The sequence below is a fragment of the Dipodomys spectabilis genome, unplaced genomic scaffold (genome assembly GCF_019054845.1).
Source record: "Dipodomys spectabilis isolate Male_0828 unplaced genomic scaffold, ASM1905484v1 ptg000780l, whole genome shotgun sequence".
NCBI lineage: Eukaryota > Metazoa > Chordata > Mammalia > Rodentia > Heteromyidae > Dipodomys > Dipodomys spectabilis.
Genome location: NW_024871457.1, coordinates 98,276 through 111,245, shown reverse-complemented (window position 1 = coordinate 111,245; position 12,970 = coordinate 98,276). Strand labels below are relative to the sequence as shown.

Genomic DNA, 12,970 nt, shown 5'->3' with positions numbered 1-12,970 from the left:
AACAGAGATGTCAAATAGGAATAATAACTGCACTGCTAAATGGGATCTTTGCAATCCAGATCTAATTAAGTCACTTTTTTTTTTAACCTTATACTAACTATTTATCAGCAACCCAGGCCGATAGTTTGATGCTTCTATCTTTCCTTCAACAGTCCCTCTATATCTCAGCACCCTCTACTGTACTCACAAAACTTGGGTAAAAAACAAACACTCCTTAGAAAATTGTCATTGAAGAACAATCAACTAAAATCCCATAGAAACTGTGAGCTCCAAGTAAAAGCATTGTAGTCTATAATTTCTGTAAATATGACATGAATATACTGAAAAGAATAAGACAAGTATATCTAAAAACAAAGTTTTAATAAATTTCATGAATTTGACCTTCAAAATGCTACCTGGAAAATGTCGAAAATACAGGAGCCATTTCCTAATAGTGTTTGAAACATTCAGTAAAATTGCAAAAGATGTTTGGCTGAATTGGAATGAATTGGGATGTCTAATGTCTATTTTATTTCAACCAATTAAATTGTACTTATAATAGTTTAAAATAATTGAAATAATTTACTACAGGTTTAAAATATTAAACAGATTAGATAGCTGACAGTCTAGAGTAAGGAGTTTTACAGAGATATACATTTCAAATTCATGTATTACTAAATAAAAATTTGAGCACAAAGTTTCAACTACCATCACAAAAAATATTACTGATTCTAACTGTAACTCACAAATAGTTAAATTCTGTGGCATATATACAATTACTTTTCTTTCAAAATCCAAATATTGATTAAATGGAATTACTGACATAAATTATGGCCTATTGCTATATTACCTTATTTAATGTTGCTATCGTTAAATGCCACAAACTATACATTTGTAAAGAGCAGAAAAAAATTATTTTTTTACTGTTTGAGGGCTGAAAAGTCAAAGATTGAGAAGGACACATCTGGTGATGGGTCATGACCTAATGAGGAAAGCAAAGAAAGACAAAAGAGAAGTGCAAAAGTCAGCAATGGCCAGGCACTGGTGGCTCATGCCTGTAATCATGAGACTGAGATCTGAGGATTACAGTTAAAAGCCTGCAAGGCAAAAATGTCTGTAAGACTCTCATCTCCAATTAACTACTCAGAAAAAAGGGGAAGTAGCCCTGTGGTTCAAGTGATAGAGCACTATACTTGAGCACAAAGAAGCTCATGGACAGCACTCAGGCCCTAAGTTCAAGCCCCAGGACCAGAGCGGGGTGAGGGGAGGAGAGCAGAGAACAGCAAGACATGGCATGACTTGCAGCCAAGATTTTGGTTAGATATTCTCCCAGGCAGACTTTTTTTTTTTTTGGGGGGGGGGGGGGGGGGGTCCGGTCGTGGGGCCTGAACTCTGGGCCTGGGCGCTGTCCCTCAGCTCTTCAGCTCAAGGCTAGCGCTCTACCTCTTGAGCCACAGCGCCACTTCCGGCTTTTTTCTTTTTGCTTATGTGGTGCTGAGGAATCGAACCCAGGGCCTCAGGCATGCAAGGCAAGCGCTCTACCACTGAGCCATCTTCCCAGCCCCTCTATGAGACTCTTATCTCCAATTAAGTAGTAAAATTTGTAAGTGTTAACACTTGATAAAGTGTCAGCCTTGACTTGAAAACTCAAATGAAAGTGCAAGGCCCCAAGTTCAAACCCTAATAGCAGGATATATACGCAAAAAAAATGTATGTAGGCAAAATCTTCACTCATCCCATTGTCTAATCTCAGAATTGAGATGCCATGCCAGCTAATCATCACTTGCTTTATTTGTATTTGACTGCCATTGAAACTAGCATTTGTAAATATAGAAAATCAGTGTCTGAAAATCATTTCAAATATTTGTGCCTCCAAGCATAAAGCAATTACTATGATTAGAAACAAAGGGTTAATACTACTTCTTCCTGACCTACAGTTCTAACAGAGTCAGACATTCAGCTAGTAGAATTCAAAATAAACATGTAAAACTCAGGAGCTTCTACTTTTTTGCCCTCTTTCTTTGGTTTTCATAGGAATGAAAGGCCATGGAAAGTGATATCAGCAAGTGAAAAAGCAGGAATCACTGTAACTTCTTACAGTTTCTGGTACTGATTTAAGAGAATGTATCTATCCTTAAGTGAATTAGGTCAATTCACTAGGTATATAATCTTTCGACAGTTATTCTGTGCCTCAGTTCATGGTTCAATGAAATGGAATGAAAATATTGTCCACTCTACCCTGCTCACTATGTTAGGTATACACACGTGCTCAAAAAACTCAACTATTGTTATAATTATCATACCATCTCTTCTGTCTGCAGGTAGCTCACACCCATAATCCTAGGTACTTAAAGAATCTGAGATCTGGAGGAACTTTTGCTTTTGAGTCAAGCCTCATAGACTCATCCCCCAAAATAACCAGCAAAAAGCAAGGCTAGACATATGGCTCAAATGGTATAGGCCTAACCTCGCAAATGAGAGGCCAAGTTTAACTCTCAGTACCAACTACGGAGGGAAGAAAGAATAGTTGAAGATAAATGATTTTTTTAAGACAGGAATTCATTTTGATGTAAACACATCATGTTATTTTACGGCATTTAATAATAAAAGAATCCAGGCCAATGGAATTTATTATTTATTGTGTCAAGAGACTCTTGTTGATAAACCCTAAGAAAAACAATATCCTAAATTCACTGGGAATAGTTTCCCCAAAATTTTTGTTAGGAAAACAGGAATGCACAAAGTGAGAAAAAGTCATCTAGGAGTCCCTTTGGTGTCACATTAAAAAACAAAAACAACCCCCCCCCCACACACACACACAAAAAAACAGAAGCTTGTCCAATTATTCTGCATATTTTTTGAGGAATCATTCTGTATTTGCAAAGGAACTAAAAGGTTACTGGAACTAAGCAATATAAAGGTTATTGCATTCTTTTGAATAACTGGATTATGTCTGATGTAATATGGATTCATCATTGATTCAGATCATTTTTGCCATATTTTCCATATAATTGTTTTCCATCCAAAAGCATGCCAAATCTCTGATGACTTCATCATTCATGAGGAAAGATTTCAACAGTTATTTCCTACTCCTGAGAAATTATAGCTGGGTAAAAAGAAACCAATGCAGAAATTAGGGTGGAGAGCAAAAATAACATTATTTTTCATAGCAATAATGAAAAAACAGAATTGTTGTGTTAGGCTTAATGGGAACATAAGAGGAAGAAGCAGCTCCAGGTGAGAAAACTTGGAAAATCATGCTCATAATTAAAAGGATCAAACTATATTAAAGCAAACAAACAAAAATAGTAGGAAGTACATAAAATTACATAACTACTGTACAAAGTAAGAATCCTCAGTGGATAATATTCTAGATAACATTTGTGATGGACAGAAAGCAATGAGTGATACTTTTATTCACATTTAATGAATCTAGTGTTTAGAATATCATTCTCTTTCTCTTGCTCTGATCCCCTAAAACTCTAATGAGGTATGGTGGGGACAACAATGCTAATCTTGTCTCTATCATTTGTCATGAGCATTTCTCAGCAGAGAAGTTTGTGCCCTTTAAAAATTCTCTTCAAAAAGCATACTGAGGTAAATGCATTTTATCCCCAATCCTTCACTATTGCCTACTTTTTCTCCCCCCAAATTATCAGCAATGCAGACATGAAAATTACTTTAAAAGCTTAACGCTGACTGATTTTGAGCAATAGGTCAATTCACTTTGAATAGGCAGAAGATGGCTCACATTGCCAAAGAGCTCAGGCCCTCTATCTATTCAACAATACACTGTACTACTGTAGCAAACAATTGTCATGTACATTACTAGGCACTGCAGAAATAAAGAATTGCAATATGCCCTCCAAATTTATAGATTCTATAGCTCCAGGTCATATAGCTCAGATTAATGGGAAAAGAAACAAAACAGTGGTAGTCACAGCCATAAAAATAAAAAACATAATAAATTCCCATAGGACAACTTACATTTTCACTTAAAAAACCTGTGGGGGTACATACAAAAAGCCATTAATCTTTTCTCTGTATGAATTACTAATCTACTTAATATACCATGGTGAGAGAAGGAGCTAATGTTTGTTACCACTCAATTTTTTTTTCATTCTTTCTTTCCTTTGTATAGTGTGTGTGTGTGTGTGTGTGTGTGTGTGTGTGTGTGTGTGTGTGTGTGTGTGTGTGTTGGAGACAAGGTCTAATTAAGTAGTCTAGGATAGTCTGGAATTCCTGACCTTCTTGCCTCCGCCTTATAAATGCGATGTAACATGTGTGTGTTACAATGTCTAGCTTAAACCACACATTCCGAAAACACAAGAGCCTATCAGCAAGGAAATCCATACAATACAAATTATCTAAGTCCAATCCCTACTTCATTCAGTTTTTTAAAATAACTTCTAGAGAGTGGCCTTAGACTGCTCATAAAATGCACAAAATATTAAAACCAAAGAGACTACCATTTATTATTGAGTTACAATTACACATCAGGTCCTATGCCAAGGGCTTCTATTCGTATCATGCCTAAACTCTTACTTTCAAGGTATGCACTGTTTCCTAATTTAGGAATAAAGAAAACAAGTTAACTCCTCATGGCCACATATTAAATGTTGGAGGCAAAAAGTTGGAATCCAAACCCAACTAGTCCCAAAGACCACACATGGTTTTCATTATACCTCACTGCCTTGTTGACATTCTATTCAGTACCTCTTAAAGCAGAAACTCCAAATCAACACATATTGGGTTATCAATTATTTAATTCTTTTATGCAAAATATACTTCTCAGTAACTTATTCCTTGATTCTATTTATGCTGTTTGGGCCTACACAGATTAAATCTATTGTTTTTTCCAGATCACTCCCCTTTAACTATTTGAAATAACATACTGTCCATGCACTCACAAAGGTAGCATTGTACAATGAAGGCCATGGGATGAAACTTGGAACATTGAGAGATAGGGAGGAGAGGGAGAATGAAACTCAACACTTGGGAAGCTAAGGCATAAAGATCACAAGTTCAAGTGCAGGCTGGGCTACAAAGAGATATCCTATCTTGAAAAACAAAAATAAACGCACACAAAGTGTTTATTAATGTCAGTTTTTACTTTACTGGAACTAGATCCTCCAGCAGTCATTGTGACTGTACTGCTAAAACAGGCACTATGTAGAACTCCAGAACGCCAGTGTGGCATACCAAAAGTAATTGTGATTTCACACAGAATTCACAGTGTACTTTAAAACACCATGCCAAAATGGGCCAGATTACCCTACATTTTAACAAAAAGTCTTTCCTATGTTAGACTGTCCAAATTGTTATTAAAGAACATTAAATACACTATTAGAATAAATTATACTACTGATTGATTACACCAGAAGAATTTGCAGTCTTAATTGCAAAATATATGGGCTGGGGCACAGCTCATTTGGTACAACACCTCCTGCCTAGCAAATACAAGACCTAAATTTCAAATTCCAGTATTACCTTCCACAAAAAAAAAAAAAAAAAAAAAAAAAAACTAAATGGAACTTGGGCACTGGAGGCACACACCTTTAATCTTAGCTACTCAGGAGGAAGAGAACTGCAGATTGCAGTTCAAAGCCAGTCCTTGCAGACAAATTCTCAAGAGACTGATCTTCAAGTAACCAGAAAAAAGCTGAAAGCAGAGGAGTGGCTCCATTGGTAAAGCTCTAACCTTGAGCAGAAAAAGCAAAGCAAGCTTCCACAGATAACATTTGTCTTTCTAAACACTGACAGGTCTTATATAAATGGTGCTTCTCCTTTAATTTATACCTGATATCAAAAGAAATTAAATTGCCTAAGTCAAAGATGAATTGCAGAACTATTTTGACATATTTAGAATTTTATATCAAGAATTCCATGGAATGAAATTCATCTCAAATTATAATTTTAAGTGCACAATTTCATTGCTTCTGGACATGGAGTAATTATTTGTTAATTAGGCTTAACAAAAGACAGAAACAGGAAAAATTATGAATCATCTCATTAAAGAAAAGGGTAACACATCTCTATCTTTTGAACAAGGAAATGGAGTGGCTTTCCTAAGACTCAAAGGAAAACCCAACAAGATGTTAATGCTCCTTAATTTATCAAGAGCTTGTTCTTTTCCCTAGCATTTAGGCTTCTATGGAGCTGTAGGATTAATGTTCTTTTAATCATGCAGTCCATCTAGTATCTCTTTGAAATATAATCAGTATATATTTTCATAAGATTGAGTAGGTAAATATCTCTAAAGGAAAAGTTCTTAAGTAGTAAACATTATGTCCCTTACAAAAAAGGGCAGCTATCATTTCTATTTGGGGAAATAACTGTAATATTACCCAAAATTATTTACAATATATTCTAGTTTATCCAGGCCGAAAATAAGACGTTTATGACAGGAAGACAAAAATCTTTTTATAAAGAGAGGGGTTTTTGCAACTAAAAGTGTTTAATGATTAATTGCCTACAGGATAAGTGGAACCACCCCGTATGTAAATCCAGACTAATGATGGGCCGAGATGAAATTTTCCTAAGTGTTTTAATATAAATCTTAAAATATTATTTTTCATATTTCATAATCACAACAGAATTATAAGGGGAATGCTAAAGCTTGCTAGCTTTTAAGAGCTCTGGTTTGTGGAATAAACAGTGTGCTCCCTGTTATCAGTGAATGAGGGAGTTCATATTGATGTGAATTAGCACTCCCTCTGTAATATGCTAAGCATCCCGGAAAAATCTGTGTCAACATAAATCTCCTAGACTCATTCCAGTTTGCTGTTATCCACAAAGCCATATGAAATCAAGCTATTATTACACACTGTAGAGGGTTAGCAATTTGATGGACAAAATCTAGTAAGCATTTAGAACACCATCTTTGTATATAAATTAACCAAAATTGTACTATTTACAGTAAAAAAGTAGATTTATTCTGTCCAATCTCCTTTTCAGTGGAAGTGAAAAACATACATATGTGCATACATATATATGCATAAAGATTTAAATACATAAAGGAAAATAACAGTGAAGGATACTAATACCATGTAAAAGTTATGGCAATCATTATTGTCTTTAAATTATGCATTTAAGCAATTTTACTGAATGAAAAACTTGCCATTTTACTTTTATAAAGTTTATGCATAAGTAAAAGAAAGGAATAGGTTGATGGTAGTTTAAAAGGCTGTCATATTTTCTCACTTAGCATGAATAGTCAAGAATTATGAGTGTACATTTTGTATACCTATTAGCAGAGAAGTTTTGGAAATTCATCTCTGTACTAGTTACAGAATACACTTGTAACAAAATTAATTGGGTAACAAATATTACAATGAGAATACTGAACTTACTTATCTGCATATCTGAAAATGTATGTACTTTGGGGAGGCACATAATATGTACAGGTATGCTATTCTACCACCACTGACTTAAGCTTTGCAATTTACGCAAATGATTTACCTTCTCTAAGCTTCAATGTACAAACATCAGGGCAATGTGAGGGTTTCATAAATTGTGCCACTCAACTAATGCTACTTTTCTACTCACTTACAAATGCTCTCAAGTATTTGTGAAATTCCTTTCTATGGACAAATTATGGACATGATAATTATTGAAAGTTTTCCCAAGTCCAGTGAAACAGGGATCCTAAAATCCTGTAGCATTAGCATGCAATGCTGTTATCATACTCTCAGATCACGCTTCTTTCAAAATCTTGTCATTTTAAGAACTAATTTACAAAAGTCTCTTCTAGAATAATCTTGTCTAATTCATAACTTTGTATGGATACAATGGCAACAATAACCTTCGCATAGGTTAGTGCACTCCAACACAGGAAAATGGAATTAAAAGCACAAGTTTGGAGAAAGGAAGGGTGACACCATAATACCAGTCATGCTTGATTTAGCTGTTCAAGTTAGCAAAGATTGCTACCTCCTACCTCCACCAAAGTGTGTTTCTTTCCCCCTAAATCTGCACTTGTAAATCTAAAGAGCCATTCTTTAGTCACACCTGGATTCAGATCCCAGCTCTGCCATTTAATAGGTGAGTGATCTTGGTAATTAGATCACTTCGCCTATCTTCATTTCATCTTGAAAATGGGGACAGGCCACCAAATGCAGAGTAATATTGCCAATGCCAGATGAAAGAATGTATGCAAAGCACCTAGTTGACATTTAATATATATCATTTTCTTCCCCTATAGATCTGCTAAAGTTAAGATTCCCAAGGAAATTCCAAGAAGTTTATAAGTTATATTACTACATATAATTCCACAATTATTGACTATATGCAACTCAGCAAGCGTCGAGTTTAACAAAAGACATATGCAATTACCACTGATGTTAAAAAGTGAGAAATTTGTAAATGAAAAAGTATTATGAGAATAAAAAAGAAGCGGTCATTCCCGTGGAGGGGAGTGGCATTGATAGACAATAGGAGATGGGCAATATAAATACACAGACCTCAGCAAATGTGCAACAGGCTGTGCTGAATTGTTGCTGAACAATAGGAAACAAGCTGATTAGTTTGCATTTTAGAATGGTATATGAAAGCATTGTCATAGGATTAGAGGTATAATCTGGAAGGCTCCCCTTTAGAAAGTCTTATCATTAGCAGATGGTTCATACCTATAATCCTAATTACTCAGGAGTGTGGGATCTGAGGACTGAGGTTTAATGCTAGCCCAGGCGGGAATGTCCATAAGACTCTCATCTCCAATTAGCCACCAAAAATAGCTGGAAATGGAGCTTTGGCTCAAGTGGTAGAGCAATAACCTTGAGCCAAAAAGCTCAGGGAACAGTGCCAAGTCCTTGAGTTTAAGCCCCAGAACCAGTAGTAGTAGTAGTAGTAGTAGTAGTAGTAGTAGTAGTAGTAGTAGTAGTAGTAGTAGTATGAAGAAGAAGAACAAAAACAATAATGTAGGCATAAACCAGGAGGGTTGGATAAATCCTATAATCCCAGCTACTTGGGAAGTTCAGATGGTTCAGCCTCAGATCAAGTAGTACCACTGCTTCAGCCTTTGATGAAATCCTCTAAGCAGGATTATGCCATAAGGAGAAAGCACATCAAAAGTCAAAGAGCCTGCTTAGTTTGTAGTTTTATAAATGTGATTATAAAGTCCCACGAGAGTTACCTTAAAAATCTCTTCTGAGGTATAGGGCCCAAATGACCTAAGAACCTCTTATTAGGCTATACTTCTTAAAGGTCCACAGTACATCAACATACTAGAGAACAAGTTTCCTACATATGAACCCTTGAGAGAACCACTCAAGCCATATCCAAACCAAAGCAGAGGAAATGGACAAAACAGTATTGACATGATCATCACTAATGATGTATGTTATCTCTATTCCCTTAAAAACTAGAGTGGAACTGAAAGGAAACATATCTCTAAAATTTTCAAACAATACAGGACAAGTTAACATCAAGACAAACAGAAATCTGAGAGTGACAACCTTACTGTACAAACTCAAAAGGTAAATAAGACCATATTTTTCAGATAATGCCTTTACAGGCCGATACGCCCCACTTGGTAAGTTGTTAGCACTATTCTTATAGCATCAAATAATCATAGATAAAAGGATAGGGAAAAAAATCAAACATCTGGATCTACACTCTCCAGTGTGGGAGCTATTATTTACATGAAACAATCTATCACTTGAAACACAGCTTATTGGAATTGAAAAGTGCTATAACAACATATTAAAGAGTTAGTACAAAAAATTATATATCTCAACTGATTATACATTGAAATAATACACTAAATATACTGAATTAACTGTTGTTAAATGAATTTTATTTCTTTTTATTTTGTAATTGTTTCCAGAAATTTTTAAACTACATATATGACTCACATTTTATTTCTTCTGAACAGCTCTGTTCTAGATGAAATTTTTACAATCCTTCTAGTGCAGTAATTCAATGCTATCAAGACTTCACTGTTGAAACAAGGTCTTGCATCTTTGTGCAACCTGATGAAAAAAATCTAAAAACAAAGATCCAGACATTTAAAAAAATAGCTGGGCACTGATGGTTCATGCCTGTAATTTGAAGCTACTCAGGAAACTGAGATCTGAGTATTGTGGTTCTAAGCCAACCCAGGCTTTTTATCTCCAATAAACTATTCAGAAAAAGCTGGTTGTTGTGCTGTGATTCAAGTGATAGAGCACTAGCCTTTAACACAAAGAGGTTCAGAGAGGAAGTAAAATAAGAAGGCAGGAAGGAAGGGAGGAGGAGAGTGAAAAAGGGAGGGAGGGAGGGAGAAAGGAGAAACTGAAATTGAATACGAAATTGACATTAAATACCACCAAATATAAAAAAACATCATAAGCATCAACATTAATTGTAAGACAAATGAAATTTAAATTTATTACTTAAAAGCACTTGCACTGTCAGTAGGAAAAAGAAGTTCATGCCCAAGGTAAAATATTCTTTTGCTTCAATTAAACTCCTAAGTTAATGTTGAACATAATTTGACAAATATTAGGTATTTAATTGTTTAGAAATGTAATTGTTTTAGAAGCCACTCACCAGCACAGTAAAAAATTAAGCCTCTTTAAATTAAAAATGACAATGTACCATTTTTCTAAGAAGTAATTAAATCAGAGTTCACAATTAAACAGAGAGTTCCTCTATAATTTTTATGTCTAGAACACAGGCAGGACATTTTAGTTATAAAAAGGTAAGAACATTAAATTTTAGCATATATTAGAAGTGAAACACAAATGTTTTAGCAAGAGAGAGGAAACTTTTAGTGTGAAAAGCCATTTGGATATTTATACAATTCCTGGGCCATACAAAATGATCGATACAGGCAGAAACCTCTGGGAAGCCAAAGAGAAGCATAAGAGAATCATACATATTTATCACTTCATGTAGTTAATGATTTCACAGGCCTTGTATGGCCCAACAGAGAAGAGGAACCTCACCCCTTCAAGAGATAGGACTCAGGCAAAGAAAGATTTTCAAGTGAAGTGCAATAGAGGTGAAGTATAAACATTTAGGGGATGATTTAAAATTCTCTGACCATAAAGGCTTCATTTTTGTAATCAGAAAGAAAATGATTTTAATCCAGTCTGCCTTACTCCAAATCTACCATTGTTAAGCACTTTATACATCTTTATGTATATGTGTACAATCATATATGTGTGTGTACTTGGTGTGCACACCCTCCCCCTTCACATACACACACATCACCATTTGGATAAACTGTCTGAACGAATAATTTACTGCTGCTTCCTTTTGAAATACTCCATAGTAAATATTTTCCCGAGATGTATTTATCTATATGATTTTGCCCTGCTAACTTTATTCTCATAAATCCCTTCCTTACAATTTATCTTATATACTTCTCCTACATGAGTATCTCTTGGAAAATCTGACACTATATATAAAACAAATCTACTGTAGAATTTAGGAGATTTTTCATTCTAATTAACAAATGAAAACTATACACAGCTATGAAGATTCAAACATATAGTTAGAAATGTGATGATAAACATTAGACTCCAAATTTTCTGGCCAGAGAACTCGGCTCTCTGATAGCACATTTAAATACTGACTTAGGGAAATTCATTACAATTCTGCATAGGCTTAGCTCCAATATTAGAAACATGCCTCTAGGCTCATTTGTACAAGAATTTCTTATTCAGCATCTCAGCTGCACAGGTTTCCATACAGAAATGAGCAGGTAAAAATGGTTAGAGCTTCATTATGAGTCAACATTAACATAATTACTTTCCATCTATTACAGTACACTGTTTGACTCTCTCATTTCTTTTCATTTCAATCATTCCTTAGAACACCCACAAGGCCCTGTAAAAGAAATGAGACTTCAGAGGTTGGGCTATAGAAACTGAGGTGAGCTAAATAGTTTTGTAATTTTCCTCTGAAATGATCAACTGTTCCACACTAACATAAATGGTGCAATTCTTCATTCTTAATACAATATTTCTTTACATCTCTTAAAACAATGTATATAATTAGATAATGACGTGAGACTGATTTCCTTTGCTATCATAAAATGTGACAATAAATTAACTATCCTGCTTTGTTGTTTAACAAACAGAACTTAATCTTCCAAATGTGCATTGTCTATCACAGATATCTCAGGGGCTATCTACTTACTATAATTATGCTGCCACTGCTGAAATCATTTCTGAACATCCTTTTGGGGAGGAAGAAATTACCTTCAAGGAGAGTTTGCTACCCAAACAATAAAACTTTTCTCATTTTTTTTTTATATTTTAAGGCCAGGATTTAATCAATTTAGTCACTCAGCTTATTCATCAGACTTAAGGTAGAAAATGGGGCTATTTCCAAAGATTATTTCCACATTCAGAAGATAAAGTTTTACTACCATCAAGGGTACTAGAGAGAAACATCACTTAAGTTCAAATATAAGCTTTAGAGCTTATTACCAAACCATTTATTGAGCAGCTTACTTCAATTTACACTCATAATCTCCCCAGTTAAAACAAGAAGATTATAATATCTATTTTCAGACACTTTCTGAGGGTATCTGATAAATAAGAGCATCTATAAGAGCAGAAGCAATGGTGCCTCAGAAGAAGTAAGGGAACAGTACATGTATACACAGTATTTACACTATGATAAAAGAATTTTAAAAGCCATATATGAAAAGCAGCCTAAAATAAGTAAGGCATTCTGATGTGCCAACTATGATCCAAAAGGTCCACCCCAATTCAATCATTTAACACAATATATACATTCCTGAAAGTAACATAAATAATTTTATAACAAAAATTCAAGTCCCCCATCTACTTAGCATATTATAATCAAAACGTCAGATCATCAGCTATTTGTAAGTGTGGGATAAAATATAATTTCTGTTCTTAAGAGGTTGAATTGTTTACAAGGTCTTTGGGTCACCTCCCCCAAACACACACACACATACATACACGCATGCACGCATGCTCACACACAGAGACTAAACCATTAGTAAGGGGTAAGTATGTACATCCATGAAGGG

The 12,970-nt window shown here is 34.9% G+C and overlaps 1 protein-coding gene across 1 annotated transcript in view; it reads right to left on the bottom strand.

The window, feature by feature from the left end:
- Positions 1-9,833: 9,833 nt before the first annotated feature.
- LOC122102256 (protein diaphanous homolog 2-like) overlaps positions 9,834-12,970 on the bottom strand; it is a gene marked incomplete at its 3' end in the record, with an annotated part of 91,499 nt that continues 88,362 nt past the window's right edge. Inside the window, exon 5 of the mRNA XM_042672870.1 lies at positions 9,834-9,964. Coding sequence (XP_042528804.1) covers positions 9,834-9,964 — 131 coding nt within the window. The remainder of the gene's footprint in view (positions 9,965-12,970) is intronic.